Here is a 17,827-nt window from a genome sequence, read left to right on the forward strand (position 1 = left end):
TCATCTTTATGGAGATCCTTTATGTATATACTTTAAATAAACTTTGAACTTATGAAATATATATCTTTAAATATATTCAAAATTTGTAATATACATTTGAAAATATATCGATATATGATTCTCAGATATAGGGGACCTTGTCCTTCTATCGTGTTTGTGCTAGGCACCTCGGACAATGGGTGGAGTTGGGCTGGATGAAGGAGTACTGATTTTGTCAATAAAAGGGCTGTTTTTGTGAAAGAATCTCTTCACAGGGAAACAGATGCTGCCACTTTTTGGTGATCACAGACTACATTCAAAATGTACACTGTATCCATTCAGACTGTTCGATACTGTGATCAGCCATTTCTTGCTCCACCATCTAACTTTAGAACAGGGGTGTCTGATCTGCTGTGGGCACAGGTTTTATTTCAGCCCAGCTATACAACACCTGATTCAACCAAATAACTCATCATGGTCTTGACTTAAAGACCATGATAAGGAGAATCAGTTGCCTTAGTTTGGGGCTAAATCTAAAACCTGCTCTTACATTGTCTCTTCTCAGATAAGATTGGACGGCCCAGCTTTAGGCAGACTCCATGGTACAGAACATGCTATCCTGCGTTCCCTCCCTTCCTGTTCCCTCAGTGTTGGGCAAGCTTGAAATCAACATGGATGGGTGAGATGGGTGAAATGACACTAGCAGGTTGAAAAACCCTGATGATAGTAATCTCATCACGGTAGATGTGGTGAAGTGAATGCAGTACGAAAAAAAAAAAACTAAATGCATTCACTAAAAAGTAAAATGAAGAGAGAAACTGAAAGGAACATCCTGATATGACAGAGGAGCACACTACTAATATTCTAATACTTTTCTCTAATAACTTTCAATAACTCTGCTGAAACAGAGGCACTCTTTATGTTTTTGACCTAATAAACATAACTTTCTTAATCTGTGATTTGTATCACCTCCATCATGGAAGGTACAGTACAATTCATTTTAGTTGGGCATACAGTATTCATATACAAAAGTATCCAAAAGCAACAGTGGCCACTGATCATATTTTGAATGCAAGCATTTGATTTGAACACAGGAGCGGTCTCATTATCATTGCCCATTGTGAATGCTCCGTTTTTAATAAATTATTTTCAGAAAGCTAACTACAAGAATGCACTATGCAAAATTAGATATTTTTGAGCAAAATGAGAGCAATCACAATCACTTCATTGCCATTAAAAAATGGTATATATAACTCAAGGTATGTATGCTCCAAATAGAATGCAGATGACAAATGTATAGATACAACTCATATGTCAGGAAGAAGGAAAAAAGATAAAGCCTGTTCTGTCTGATTCTAATGAGCTCATGTTTATAATAGTTCAAAAACATGCGTCAAGCTCCAGTATTGATGTAAACATCTCCCATATTAAAACCAAATAAGACACAGAGCCTCATCTTCAGACGGATAGTGTTTGTAAATCATTCCTGTTGGCTGCTTGTCTTTGAAACAGAAAGTTCATATGAAAAGGATCGAAAAACCGCAATTATAATCTGCCGTTGGTCAGAATGCGAGGGGGAAATCGTGGCCATTAGTTTTGCTGTCTTTGTTTACATTAGCAGTTTAAGGGTAAGAAGTTGCAGCAGAGGTGAGAAAAACAGACGTGGGTGAAGACAGAACACGAGTGCGTGTATGTTCAGGCTGCTAACGAGGTATCTTGTGAGAAGGAGGGTCTCGCTGGATACCCCCGCAGATGACCGACAACCATCCAATTTCACTACCCAGAAGGGATTTTAATCATTTTACCGCAATACAATAACACTGTGTCCACACTAAAAGAGCAGGTGCAAGTGCTACTAACAAGTACATTCTTAAGATTACCTTTGAGGTTGCTGACATAGATATTGTGTACAAAACCATTATATGAATAAATATTGGTATTCAAGAAGAGACGAGAATAAGCTTTTGTGCCTCCATAATTAAAACATTTTTCCCCAATTTATTTAGCAATAAGGAACTAAAAGAAATATTAAAATTATCATAACAGTACTACTTTCTTTAGTTTCTGACAATAGTTGTTTTCTTATGTGTGCCGCAGCCCCTAGATATGTCAGATTGTGCCTGTCTTGGATTTTGTCATGGGAGATAAAATGAGCAAGAAAATGGATTCATCAAGACAGCCCAATACGTGCAATAACTAAATGGAGAGCAAGGATGTCGTAGGTGTTGATAAAGTCCTGAAATGTTCAGAATGAAATTAAAGGACAGAAAAAATGATTTAAAGTGAATGCCAATAGGTGTACGATAATGTGCCTACCAACCACTTTGACTGTGAAATCTTCAGGGAAATATAATCTTTTTTTATAACCACACTGTTTCAACAAGCACCAGGCAATATTAAATTCACACAGTGGAGATAAGCTATGGATTTAAAAGGAATAAAATTGTAAAAGCAATTACCGAAACAGTGTACAACAGCTCAGAAATGCAATGGAGTGATTTATTTCAGAAGCTCCATTTTGTGCAAAGCAGTGTCAGGGATTTTTAAATGCTTACTGTAGTATAAATGTTGGTTATAGCATATCTTGGCTGACTGAAGCTGTAAATGTTCCCATGCTATGGTTAACCAGTCTTGAAACAATCCGCCTTCAAGGTGAACTTGGAAATAGTTGTTCAGAGTTTTACAATACTACCGCTTGATGACAAACTTCATGTCAAATGTTTCAGGGCACAAAACCAGCCTTATATGGCAAAATGGAAAATGTGTTCTCTTGCTCTGTAACCGATAGAAACAAACTTTAATTATTTTTCCATTTATTGTTTTTTAGGGGTCGTTTTGGAAAAGGCTTGCAACCTTTAAGGACATCTTAACGATGCATACTGTGGTAAAACCTGGTGAATCAAACCCAGAAACACTGATCAAAAGCAAGCCTAATAGCCTAACATGGCAATCTGCTACAGTTGTTCTCAGGCAGTGTTGGCATACTCCACAGTGTGCCCTGGCATTATGAAATATGGGAACGTTTAGCAGGTCTAATCAAATTCTGGATGGGGTCTTCTGAGGGCTGCTTTTAAACACCGTTCACCATCAATATTCTGCAGACATTTCACTTCACTTTACTTACCTCCCTACTAGCAGAGAAAGTTTTATTCCTTCACTCACAGATAAAAACCCCTCATAGTACAGTGCTTGTCACCGGCCAGTCTATAACCTGGCCTGTAGTGGCATTCAGCCTTCAAACTGCTCCAATACTGTTGTGCCCCAGGTTCAATCAAAAAAATATAAGAGATGTACCAAATGTCAAAGAGTCAGCAAAACTGTTTTCACTTGCAAGACTGCCATCTGCTTTTCTGAGCCCCTGGTACTTGCTAAGAAGCTTCTGAGGTTTTACCTCTTCCGGTTCCGCCTTTGTTAATTTAGCAAGAACCAAAAAAGAGAACAAAAACCTGAAAAGCTGTCACCACTGCCAAGATCCTTCTGCTTTATTTACCCACTAGGCAACCATTATAAATTCAGCGGTTTGATGAGAGGCAAAGAAACTACAACATAAACATGGATTTGTGTCATCTCCTTCATAATTTCCAATTGAATAGCGTGGAAGTGCTAATTGCCGTGTCGAGTTGTCTCCTGCTGCCACCAATCTGCAAACCTTGTTTACAATATGAATGACATGCGCAAGTAAACCCGAAAGTCGAACATTTGTATGCAGTTGCAATTTTAAACCTTCTCTCCACAGAGATACGATCTTGCATTTTCATGTATCATTTTAGTACATTTTAAAAACATTTTTGATTTCTTTTTTTTGGGGGGTGAGTCAACTGTCATTTGGCTGGAACCTTTCACACGTGACCGTGACGTCTGTCGGATGTGACGAGAGGCGTTAGCTCACCGAGACACAAGCCCTGTGCCGTACTTCTGCACTCTCTCATTCTCTACGTCTCTATAATAGATTTGGGATCGCCTCCACACTAGAGAAAACGACGCTCCGCATATGTGTACAACAAGTCCCTCGCGGATGAAGAACGGTGTCTGCCCCAAAGGGTCACGGACCGTGACATGACATTGGCATTCGTGGTGCCCGACACAGCAGGCCAGATTCTATGATAAGAGCTGACAAGTCCTTTTAAATCCCATCGTCTCCACTCCAACCGTCTCCAATATCAGTGTCAGTGGGACGTGGAGGCAGTGACTAGCCTTCTGTTCGTTGATTGAGTGTTGAGCACCTCGGTCCTCAGAGTGAGCCGTCTCCTTTCACACCAGATAGTCTTGGGAGTTCTTGGGGTTCAGGGCCATCGGATGTAACGCTGAAAAGGGGTCGCTCAGCCACGCCCAATAAAAGAACGTGGCCCAACACTAGTCCTCTTTGCGTGTCGAACATTGACATGGTGAAATATAAGCCGTATAAACCGATATATCGTTAGAAAATCAGAGGAACTATGCAGGTAATACGTCCCATGTTTAATAAGTCCCGAGCTTCACTCGTGTGAGGCATATTGGGACGTTATGAATTCGGGGAATCCAGCGATGAGTGCTGTCGGCTGAGCAGTCTGTGCAGAATCAGGTTATGCGACATTTGTAAGAGACAAACAGCGTGCAGGTAGAATTTCCTCGGGGCGAAGCACCTTTGCGCTTTGACACACACACACACACACGCGGTTGTGAGAAAGAACTTAATATCCCCCTCAAGGATTCAACTCCATACCCTCCGAAAACTAAAGGCTCCCTACCAGTGAGTGACAGAATAAAATGAAAAATATTGTTAGGATAATGAATTTCCTGTCATTTCACCCCTCGGGTTCTTCTGTGACAGGATTTCCCGACTTAAACGCTGCATGTTCAAATTATGTTTGGTTCTTCTTATTTTTACTGCTTTTTTCATTTTTAGACACACGCACGCAAGCACTCACGCACACACACCTGTACATCTTCGCTAACACACAGAACACAACATGATCAGAAATCCTTAAATATTCCCAACTCATGGAATTGCCTATTTTTTAACCATTATCGTTGTTGTCAATTCCTTGCCAATAATTGCACAGCCCCTCCTTCAGAAAGGAGACCCTGGGAGAAGTAGGATGCATGAGACTTCAGTTGTCTGAAAGCAATCTTCCTGCTCATTTCATTAGGGGTGGGACCTTCAGGTAATCATTTTGGGAGATATGGTCAGGGGGAAAAAGTGAAACACACAAAAAATGTCAAAAATATAAAATAATAAAAATAATAAATAAATAAAAATGTTTTCTCTCAGAAAGGCCATCCAAGACGATTCCTGTGTAAAAAGCCAGCTTTCAAGGCAAAAAAAAAAGAAATAAATAGAGCAGAGTGTGGGCTGTAGGAAGGGTCTGTAGAGCGGATGGAGGAGCAAGGATGAGGAGAGTGCAAGGCCGCGGGACAACCCCCACGTTTCCATGTTCCAGGGTGAAGAGCTCGACATAGTTTATCCCCGCACCGTCATACCAGGAGGTCGCTCCTCCATGGGTTTTTTTTTTGTGTTTTTCTACTTCAGTTTTTCTTTTGTTTCCTCTGTTGCTGTGAGCAGCTGTTTCTAAAAGACAGTTTTTACTAGTACTCTTTTTATTGTTGCTCATCTCCGCCCGTCGTCTTTTTCAGCAGGCTTTCTGCCTGCTGCGGCCGGACCCATGCGAGCAGCAGGGTGTGGGAGGGAGAGAGGCAGTTTGTATGAAGGCATGTGACGTGACCGGACAGTTTCCACTTCTGAAGAGAGTGAAGCACATATGACCTGGGACGAGAAAAGTGACGTTAATGTGTGAAACAATTACAGGAATCAGGATAAACAAACCAATAAAGATAGGAATGTAAGTTCCACACAGACCTTACAGTTACGAGTTAGCCGCATAACAGCACAAACTAAAATCCGGAACAGCTATTTATACTGCAGTCCATGTTCCAGATTTGGGCGGGGTTCAGGTTTTATTCTGTACAGTTCTGGCTAACTCGGTAATTAAATGTTTAATATCTAAATAAATAAATGAATAAAATACATACATACATTTAAAATAAATAAATAAACAACATTTCAGCTTTGCTAAAATATTTAAATAAAATTATATTGGCACCATACATTTAAATGTAAATGTGTCTGTTGATACTCTATTTTATTAATTATGTAATTATATTTGTTCTGCACTACCTGTCCTAAAGCCAACAACCCTCATAAATGAACCTTTAATGCTCATTGAACAGCATAGTTATATTTAAGTATTAATTGAGTTGTTCTGCAGTAGCTAATGTGGTTGTGTATGCACTATTGCACAGGTTTTGCCGTACACTAAGGTTTTAATAAAATTATTAAAAGAACCTTGTAAATTGTGATGCACACTCACATGGATTCAGTCCTTCTTAATGCTGCCATACGCTTTTCAATTACAAAGATTACTAACAGGACTATTGAGTAATAATCTGAAAATGATATAAGCAAAGTGTAACATTGTCCAATGTCCCAGCCTTTAACTAGAAGATCTTTCATAACACCCAGGTGACTGAGCATTAATGGCAGACTGCACTAAAATGAAATTATAGGCACATGAAGTACAGCAAAAATCCAATAGCAAGTAACTTTCATCAGAGTTCATCTAGCCACAGTTTATATTCCACAGTTGTCAGAAAATCCCTGGGAAATGCTTAAACATATTTAGGTAAAAATTGGATTTTCTCAATCTCTTTCTTCCTGAATCAGCAGTTAATTCTTCCCTCTGTCCCAGGGCAGAAGCAGGGTGATAAAGTTAGCTTAAGTCTTTTTTGCCAAATTCGTTCACAACCCAAACTGAGAGTTGCGAGGATGTGAAAACCGAGAGAACAAAAAAAACCCCCAAAAATCCTAGGACAAACCAGGGTTGGTCCAATACATATAATATCATTTAATTGTGAAAGTTCATCCCACATCAGACAGGTAACAGCCTCGTGTCAGACAGAAATGTCGTCTGTGAAGGAGATCTGTATTGCCTGTCCGAGTTGCTTACCAGCGGAGAGGATGGGTGCTATACCGCGGTACACACGGTGCTGACGGTAAACTCTGTCTCGTTGGCCATGATGTCTGTGGGCTGGATGTTGCGGTCGTACATGGGGTTCTCGAAAGTCGCCCTGCCGTTGGTGTTCTCGTGGCCTGCATAGCCGTTGAAGGGAACTTTGGGTCTTCTCCTGAAATCAAAAGCCAGAAATCCGTCAATCATCAGGTACGCTCCCAGAAAAAAAAGGCGCTTTGGCCTGTTTCCATAGAGGAACCATTTCAGTTCTTTTTGAAACCATTTTGCCCTTGAACTAGATAGGGTTCATTGTTGGAATCGAAGGGGTTTTTTTTGGAACCATTTTGTTTCTGAGAGCATAAAGTAACAAGGCTGTCAATAAAATAGCAAAGCATGGAATACTACACTTCTACAAATTCTCAAAGGGCTCAAGACTTGCTTCCATAAGGGAATTTGTTTAATTCTTTCTGGAGCCCTGGTAAAAGTGCAAACGATTTTCTCCAACAAAGAACTCTTGAACTAAATAGGTTTCTTCTGTGGAAGCACAGGGGCACCTTCTGCAAGCCTTTCTTTTGAGAGTACCAAAATATAAAGAAAACAAAAGATTTCAAAAAGTGCAGATAGTGTATATGTGTATATAGTGCAGTTGGAATACCTGTGTTTATAGAGGTACAGTGCGAATCCTGCAATGATCATGGCTATGAAAGGCACTAGGATGGCTGCAGCCACTGAACTGCTGTTGGATGCAAAGTTGTAGCTAGGGTTTTCTTTGTTTGGGTCCAGACTCTCTGTATCTGTGAAAAAACACCAACACATCACATTCAGAAACCATTATTCGGTTAATACTGCGATTACTGATGCAACTGAGTTCACCTTCACAGCAAATAATCACAACAATAAATAAATGCAAGCATCCAAGTGCAAGTATCCGTTGCATTGCATTTTCTATGTTTTACCAGTTCTTTGCTATTTATAAAAATACATTTAAAAAATGCCCATAAGACACACTGGACCAAGAGATTAAACACTGGCCGAATGGACTCAGTTTGCTTTTCCCCCCCAAGACGCCAAACTCCATTATCCCAGCAGTGATTTTTAATGATTGAGACACTGAGACATGGTAAAGAAGAAGTCATTATACATTCCATTTTCAATTTAAGGTGGGGGTGGGATTGTGTGGGTGTTGTTCATTTCCCGAGCCAGACAGAGAGACATTGCACCTGTTCAGCACAGTGCCAAAAAAAACACGGATAAAGTCAAAGCTACAAGATATGATGAATTCAATTATCTGCTTTCATAATGACGGCAAATAAGCCCCCCTTTCCAGCGACCCCTGCCCAACCATCGCTCCCTTCCTCTAACACTCATTCCTTTTTATTAATACATCTGCTGTTTGCACAATCTGTCTCAGGTTTCTGGGAGGAAGGTCCAGGCACCTGTCCTTTAGAGAAACAGCATGGCTGTATTATTAACACTTCTCTGACAGAAATGGCTCTTGGCTCTGCACCCCTGCTACCGCTCACTAGGCTAGTGCAAACTCACTGTTATTGTCGTCAATACTGTTCCTGCTGCAAACTCTTTCACACTTCTATCCACAGAGCGGGACACAATGCAGATCATCAGAGAGATGTATATAGGGAGGAAGAGGAGGGTGAACATAGTTTTAATTGACAAATGCTGGAGATGTTGTGAGCTTGGCAGATGAGCTGGACCTCTGGCAGTTTTGTTTGAGAAATCAGATCAGTCCGTGCTCCACTGAATGTTGAAGTAATAATGAAAAAAAGTCCAGCAATCCTGTGTTTCATTAACACATTGATGGTAATCATCATCATAATCAGAAGTGACAACATCCAAATGTTTGCGACTATAATTGGGTTCATTGCAGGGTATAGTGTTATTGATTATGGTAATGACAACAGTGATGATGTTGCATTTTCATTAAACAACTCTCTCTCTGACACACACACAAATGCGTGTGCGCACACACAAACAAACACATACACACAATACATTGTAAGAATTTTATTGTATCATCTCTCTCTCTCTCCCTCTCTCCTTCTCTCTCTCCCTCTCTCCCTTCCTCCCTCTTGATGAACCTGTCAGGTAACAGGCAGCTGTTGTCTGTTCTTCACTAAAACTGACAAATGAGAAAGGAGTCATTTTAGCTCAAGAGGCAAAGTCATCAAACCTTTTCACAATAACATCTGTTCTGCACGCATGAGAAACACAATCTCTCCACCAAAATCTTTAAGCGCCAAGGAAACAATCCAGAGCATAAGGAAGATCAAATTTATGGAAAGATTTGACATTAGTCACAGACAATTCCACATAAACACAAACCAGCATTTGTGGTCTGGAAAAGGTAAATGCAGATTTACTAATTAGTATAAATCAAATATGTAGGAACATGAATACATCACTACTTGGGTTTGGTTCAGTTCACGCTGTTTTAGTTCAGTTTGATTCAGTATGTTTTGATTAAGCAGAGAAAAAAGTACCATTGCTATGTCTATTTGACACTATTTGACACTTTATTTTTAATTAAAAATGGTTATCAAGATGTAATTGAATTATCCTGAAAATGGAAAATATGAATAGAAAATAATACCCACATTATAGGCTAACATTCGGCCTACATTCGGCTATGTAAACATGACTAGAAAGTAAATTCATAAATGTGAGTAATAACTTTTTCCACTTAAAAACTAAAAGCAGTATTTTACAGTATCAAAATGAATAGAACATGGTTGTGACTGAAGTTCTCTCTCAAGAAATAAACAATTTTGTTAAATTTGTGCTTCTTGTAATGGACACACCAGAGTAATGTAAATGGGTCATCGTATTCCACATTAACATACGGCATACACCCCATCACTACCATTGTACCACATCACCACATAAATGAAGCAGGGTGATCTTCTAACTGTGGCTTTTCTTGCACACTTGACAGGTGCGTCAGCTATTCAGTTTTGATGGCATCAAACAGAAATGGCCAATATTACCTTTACATGACAAAAAGATAGACTTAAGAGGATTTTTGAAGCAAGCAAACTGCACTGAACCAGATACTTGAATGCCTGTCAACCGTTCCATGGGTGGTGAACAGAGTGCTTGTTTTATATAATCCAAGTGGGGAACACGCAGTGAAATAAACAGAATATACTTGCCTAGCCTCTGAAGACCAAATTGTCCAAATCCTTTCCCTCTGACAAATCCTTGGTACACAAAGGAATTGGTCGAAGCCATATATGACACCTGGAAGATGCAAATACAAAAAATGGAATTGGTCGAAGCCATTTTATGTAGAGTACAACATGTAGTGTAAGGCACATGGGCACAGTGCCATATTCCATATAAAAATATGATATTATGACATCCATCCTACTCACATGCATATAGATACATAAGTGCAATCAGTATGTATATGCAATCAGTCACACATTGCAATCAAACACCAGTTTTGTAATTATTTGGATTTTGTTATTAGAGCCATGTGGCAAGGGCGCGGTTTGCGTGAAGAAAGCAGGGCAATCTGAGAACCATGCCGACTGGTTAAGTAGACACACACCTGGAATAGCAGTAGGTGGCTGAGACCCGGAAACCGCAGGAAAGCAGAGCATCATGCAGGAGAACTATATTCAGGCTAGCAGCAATTGAAGCTGAAAAGCTACCATTAAGGTTTTGGTTTACTTTGCATTTATTATTTTAATTTGATATTTTTACCCCAATCCCACTTTGTTTTGACTTTGCCAAAATAATGCCAATCCAATAAAAATGTGGAAATAACAATATTTGACACAGAGATTGTGGTACCTCAATTAAAACACTGATCATGAAAGGAATAACCATGAGACTCACGCATAGGCACACACTAATCCCCCATCACCTAGTGATCCACATGCATTTTAATTACAACCTCACAGCTGCTCGTCCTGATATGTTCAGAGAGAGAGAGAGAGAGAGATGTCACCCACTGATTACCAGGCACTGATTCACTAGACATTTTAATTAAACGTGCCGCTCCCTTGGCTGTCCGATCAACGGCTCCTATATTTAGAGACAGGTTCGAGGACTTAGAACCGTGGCCCAGATCAGTGTCCTTATACGGAAAAGAGCAAAATTTAGGGGCATCTTTTACATTACATTAATGGCATTTTGGCAGACGCTCTTATCCAGAGCGACGTACAGTTGATTAGACTAAGCAGGAGACAATTCTCCCCTGGAGCAATGCAGGGTTAAGGGCCTTGCTCAAGGGCCCAACGGCTGTGCGGATCTTATTGTGGCTACACCAGGATTAGAACCACCGACCTTGCGTGTCCCAGTCATTTACCTTAACCACTACGCTACAGGCCGCCCCATAACTTGAAGAACAAATGCAGACCAAAATGGTCTCCACCCTCTCCTGTCAAAGAAGGTTAACTGCAAAATTGAAAATGGGTGCTACTTTTACCAACTATACAGAAATACCCACATTCAATAGCATCGATGCAGTAGCCAGTCGCTGCAGTAATTCAACAGCTACATTTGAAAACAAGCAATAAATAACCTTGTTTATTTGTTTGTTTGTTCAATAGTGAACTTCAGGGGCCTCATTTATAAAACTGTGCTTAGGATTCACGTCAAAAGGTTGCGTAAGCATGAAACCTAGGACGTGCGTACGCAAAAAAATATTCTGATTTATAAAACAGTGCATACGCACATCCCACACCAGTTTTCCTTTATAAATCACAATCAACTCTAAATGTGGCGCAACTTTGCCAGCTTCATGTCCCGCCCACAGTTGCCTATAAATAGGCAGTGAAACACCCCTAATGAATATGCATTTCACGAAGACGACAATGGCAAACGCTGAAAAGAAGGCCAAGAAAAGGGATTTCAGCCATTTGATTACCTCTGAAAAGCTACAGGTGTGGGAATTATCCTGTAAAATGACGAACAGTTCTGCACAACGAATGTGATGATGACGATGATAATAATAATAATACACGCCATTTGTCTAGCACCATTGAAAACACAGTTACAAAATTAAGAGATAAAACGAACAAAAATTTATAACAATAAACACATTATAAAACGTAATATATGAATATGATAACAATATATGAAACTATGCTCGTATCTGCCCGACTGACGCATTGTAAACGGCATCAGTGCAGCGCAATTTGTCCGACTGTTCACCATATTATTTATGAGAATACATTTAATAACATGAAGTATTGTTTAACAATTCGTCTACATATTTGAGGGATTATTTTACAACAACATCTCCGTTTATATTTATCATCCTAAATCATATTTTTTGGGCACTCCAGGGAGCATCAATCAAACAGCTGTTTGTTTATTCGTTGTAAGAGAGGCTTTTATCCGTTTTTGCAAATTAACTCTTCGTATATGATACGTGAGAGGTAATATTTCATTACATTTCATTACATTACATTACATTGCCTGGCATTTAGCAGACGCTCTTATCCTTCACTATTGTAGAGCTAGTGTATAACATTTACTTCAAGACCTGCTAACCCTTTTCACTTTGCTGGCTTGCCACACAATTGGGTCTGTGTCCGTTCAGTCTGAAAGGTGTCCATACTGTACAGTGGTCTGAAAGGTGTCCTTGCTTCTTTTCTGGAAACCCCTTTAATTCTGCCCAGGAGGTGGTGCCGAATTCCAGTCTAATAGCTGATGACTGAACAATGTGTGTTGAGCTGGTGAATGGCCCGTGTTTATAGAGTGTAGCTACTGCTCAAAAAGGTTTTCATAAGGTCACAGGTTTTCATACTTCTGTAGCTGTTGAAATAACTTTGAAATAATAATAATAATAAAAAACTAGATTTTATTATGTTTGATTTGATTTGATTATTTTATATGTAAAATAGTAACAAAACAGAAACGGTAGTTAATTAAAAACAGATGAATGATAAAATATAAAAAGACATCATAAATTCCCTCCACCAGCACTCAAACTTAAAACTTACATGTGCGAAAAGGAGTAGGAAGAAGTGACACTTATGTACTCCTACCCCTTTGAAACATAAGTGCATTTGTTCATGTGGCACACATTTAAAACCTATGAATAATTCTATTTGAAAAAATAAACCAATGATAATAAACCAGGCAAGTAAATTCACATGGTTGTCATGGTTATAGGAAGTCAATGAATGTATACTAAAAATAACTCAAAAAACAATAATCACAAAATATGGCAAATGTATTTTTCACAATATTTACAGTAAATACAGTATATCAATGTCAGTGTCAAGGTGTCACAAAAATAAACATGGATACCATGCACCACCGAATTTGGATAGATTGCCTGACTTACATGTCCGTCCAACGCCCAGTTCTCACTCTTGAACTTATTGACGAAGATTTCTACTGGCCCCCGGATCTGGTGCACCTGAAGCAGCAGGTGGGCCTCCTCCTTTTTATAGATCCCTGAAGCAGGAATAAAAGCGAATGGAGCACATTTTAAAGGCGAGCTAAAGAAATACTCAGCCGTGCTGTGTAAATAAAAGAGCGGCTGGACAGAAGCCAGAGGAGAAGAGAGAGAAGCAGGGGGCCCACACCGCTCACCTGCCAGTTTGAGCTCTACCCCACTGTGGTCGATGAGCGTTCCGTTGACGCGGTTGTTGAAGGGCTCGAACGCCGTGATGCTCAACATGGCCGGCTGCTTCTTCCCCAAATACTCGTAAGATCCGCGCCACAGGGAATTCTTCACAAACACTCCACCTGGTACTGAGGACGAGGGTGCACAAAGAGAAATTTACAAAAATGAATAATACCGTCCTATTAATGGCATTGCTGCGTGGATAATTGTATAAAAAGGTTCCATAAGACACATTTGATGGCCGGCTAATAAAGTTACTTAAAAAAAAAATCTGTTCTTCAGAGATTTGCTTAAATGTTTTAAAATCGGAATTGGGGTGGGACTTTTAATTTCTGAACTATGAAAAAAGTAAAGTGTGACCAAAGTTTCTCCGAATATTTCTCTTTAAAATATAAAATTTACCTGGGAGTTTGGCATTGGGAGGCACGGTTCCGATGGTTTTTGGTCTGTTATCCGCTGAAATGATAACAGTAAAGCAATAATCATGACACACTTCCTCCACAAATAATCCCTTTACACCCCCACCCCCGACTCCCCCAGGCTGATGACGACAGAGACTGACTCAGGTTGACAAATTGTCTTCACTGCGACCCCGATAGGCCTATGATTTATCAGTTCAGCACATGATATGTGGAAGAGCCTTTCCAATGCAGGACATTACTGCAATGAACAAACATACACTATATCTTTCTCTTCCTCACTCAGACACAGGCACACACACACACACACACTCACACACACACACACACACACACCCAGGCATACACAAACACAGACACGCCCACACAGGCACACACACTCACACATACACACAGACACATTCACACACGGACACACAAACAAACATGCATACGCGCACTTGCACACACACACAGGGCACAGTTTTATTAGCTGCTGTGGCAGTGAGCTGACACTATGTCATTGGCAGAACTCCCACAGGTGCTGTTAATATTTCTTCCCTGTGAAGGTCTGCGCCCTTTTCCTTATGTTGCTTTTTATGGGCTGTTTTAGAAAACCTACCTCTGTGACATTTCAAAGAGACTTAGGATCAGCCTTTGGTGAAGTTTACCTTCATTCCCTGAATCGGACACAATTAGCGTTTGAACTCAACACTGCAAGTGCTGTAAACACGCCAAAGAACTGGTGTGGAGCCACAGCTGTAGACTACATAGAAGCGGGCAGTGCAATAAGGTGATTCAAAGTTTTTCTCTTACCATATACCCGAAACAAGGGACAATTCAAGGCCATTCTTACAAAAAAGCATGTGTTCAAAAAGCCATTTGTTCATAAACCACATGACCACTCGCATAAAAAAAATCCCACTTTAGAGTCAATGAGAGTCAGAAAAAGGTAACCTGTCATTTCAAGTGACATGTTTTTTTTTTTCACATATGAAAATTGTAGTTCACATATTCATACGATTGGCTTTGTGAATGAACATTTCCACTTGTGAGAAGAAAATAGGTCACATATCACTCAAAATGTGAAGATGCAAATGACTGACCCATTTTCTTTTCACACATGCACATGTACATTCACGTGAAACCGCCCAGTTCACATGTGACATTTCCTTTTACATGTGGAACTGACAATTTCACACACAAATACTACTTTTGGTAAAAGCAGACGCTTAAACGCGCCTGCAGTACCACAGAGTCACAGAAGGGGGAGTAAGTGAGCCTGTTACCCTGCGCACCTGCGCACTGCGGGGGCTTCCCGGTCCAGCTCCCGTCTGCTCGGCAGGTGCGGTGCTCCGAGCCCCCGGCCAGGTAGAACCCCGGTTGGCAGGCGTAGAGGAGCGTGTAGCCCAGCGAGGGCAGCTCGATGGCGCTCACGTCCGCCTGAGCGGGGAGCTCGGGCTGGTTGCAGTGGTGCGCTGTGGGATACATACAGACAGACCTATGGCTCAGTTGCTAGAGCATTAAGGTTGTGGGTTTCATCCCAAGGGAGATACGTGCAGTGAAAAACGTATACATTCCTATACTGCGTGGCGGCTTGGATAAAAACGTCTGCTGAGAAGCGCGTCTATAAGAACGTGCTAGAACATGATGGCGGGAACAGTCTGCCACTCAACACGCAGAAAACCATTTCAGGAAATAAATATTTCTGGATATCGGTCCAAAATCGTCCTTGAGCAAAACTCATCTTTGTCTCCTTGTTCTGTTGACAGAATTCATCCTGAAATGTCTTTTGTAGTTCCACTCACCACACACACACAGACATTCTATGAAGATATATAAAGCGATAAAGGCTAGAGAGAAATAAAGAGAGAAGAAAAGAGATAAAAGGGCTGCTGACCGATGCACTCGGGCTGCATGCCGCTCCATGTCAGGTTGGGCAGACAGGTGCGAGAGATAGAGCCCTGGAGCAGGTAGCCCTTCCTGCAGCTGAAGAACAGGGTGCTGCCAATCTGCAGATAAAACGCAGTGCCCTTCAGACCTAATGCACACACCCTTACACTTTAATCCATGTGTACACACATGCATGCACAAACGCATGCATACACACACATGCATGCTCAAATACATTCATACACAAACATGCATGCATGACCACGCATGCAAATGCACACACAATCATGCATATGCACACACACACACGCACATGCATGCATACAAACAGGAACATGCATGCGAAAACACACTTGCATGCACACACACTGACATACACACACACACGCGCATGCATGCACAAACACACGCACACACACATACCTGAAAACCCTGTGTGTTGTTCTGCTGCCCAAACAATGGGATCCCAGGGTCCACACAGCTTGTGTGGCTGGGATCTGAAACAAAGATGAGTCTGATCAGCTTTACTGTGAGAGTTAATGGGGCCGTGGCATTGCCATGCTCCCCAGTGTGCCACAGGCTCCTGTTATGACTGTGCTTTCCATTACGGTCGTGTGTTAAAATAACTTATCGTTCAGAACTTCATGAAATTACAGCATCTATAAAGCAGAAGTCAAATCACCCCCCTAAAACCCAACAAGACCTCATTATCAGCCTGAGTCAGACCTCCTCTATCGGTGTAGCCATGACTGCAGTATACACAATAGATTCATATTCAAAATAAATCACTGTACATTACCCATAATTCACACGGCAGGGAGGACTTACTGCCAAGCTCTGATTCATAGAGAAATTCTGCCAGGAACTAATTTAATCTCAAGCCTGTGTCTTTGTCTGTTTTACTCAATTAGAAACACTATTGTATGGATGGTATGCATGTTATAGCACACTGGTCACTGCTATATACAGCTCATTAAAAATGTATTAATACATGTGGAAAAATCAACACACATAACAAAGCATTTAGATCACCTTTGGACCTCTGTTAGGTATGCATCTGCAAATATTGAACTAGCGGAGGAGTGAATATAAGCTTTAATTAGACAGAACTAATCCTCACATATTATTGCTGAGTAAAAAAAAAAAAAGAAAGCAAGCAAAAATGTATTTCACGCTTTGACTCTGCTCTACACACCGCTGCAGTGTTAAATTCAAGCAACGTGAATTATTATTTTAAAGAAAGAAAATAAGGGTAATGGAACAGTGATGTAAAAAATGAAATTCAATGAATCACTTCAAGCTATTACTCTTGGCAACAAAATGGCTGCCGTCACCTCATCCAGGTGGGTGCTGCACATTCACTGCAAATCGCTCTGCGTGTGAGAAAAGCGCAACAGAAACGCAACTATCTATCTGTGAGGATTGTACAGGAAACATCGAATTGGACAGGAAGTCGCACATCCATTCCCTACCTATACAAGAGGGCTGTGTCCCACTCCAGGTTCCGTCGGACTGACAGTAGCGCCGGGCCGATCCGACCAGGACCAGCGGGGTGAAGCAGGAGAACGCCACGGACGAGAGGTAGGTGAACCCTCGGTCCTCCCTCCGGCCGTCTGAGGGGATGCCTGGGTCCCCGCAGAACACCGCTACAGAGCGCGTGCAGACCAGAGAGTCAAATGAGTTCACGCCGTCTCCCAAACCAGTCCAGATCTGTCTTCACAGTCAGCCCCTTCTTATAAACCAGAAAATGACTGATAATATTAAATACAAGCCGCTTCAAAGGACATTTAATCACGTTTTAAATAAAAAATAAGGCGTTTGGGGAAAGGATACGACGTGTTAAAAGTTAATCGTTATTGTACCGTAAAAAGAAATGGATAATTATGACAGTCTCTATTGACTGTAAGGGATTTTGAAATGAAGGAGCTCCTGACTACATCAAACACGCCGTCATTTGTTTTGTTCTG

The 17,827-nt window shown here is 40.8% G+C and overlaps 1 protein-coding gene across 1 annotated transcript in view; it reads right to left on the reverse strand.

Annotated features, from left to right (window-relative positions):
- Positions 1-2,062: 2,062 nt before the first annotated feature.
- Positions 2,063-17,827, reverse strand: part of csmd2 (CUB and Sushi multiple domains 2) — a 278,599-nt gene continuing 262,834 nt past the window's right edge. Inside the window, 11 exon segments of the mRNA XM_061255941.1 lie at positions 2,063-5,722; positions 6,963-7,140; positions 7,621-7,759; positions 10,133-10,220; positions 13,285-13,397; positions 13,536-13,697; positions 13,972-14,025; positions 15,266-15,445; positions 15,868-15,979; positions 16,284-16,357; positions 17,333-17,506. Of these exon segments, the coding sequence (XP_061111925.1) occupies positions 6,981-7,140; positions 7,621-7,759; positions 10,133-10,220; positions 13,285-13,397; positions 13,536-13,697; positions 13,972-14,025; positions 15,266-15,445; positions 15,868-15,979; positions 16,284-16,357; positions 17,333-17,506 (1,256 nt within the window). The 3' untranslated portion in view covers positions 2,063-5,722; positions 6,963-6,980.

This window comes from Conger conger, chromosome 9 (genome assembly GCF_963514075.1).
Source record: "Conger conger chromosome 9, fConCon1.1, whole genome shotgun sequence".
In the NCBI taxonomy this organism is placed as follows: domain Eukaryota; kingdom Metazoa; phylum Chordata; class Actinopteri; order Anguilliformes; family Congridae; genus Conger; species Conger conger.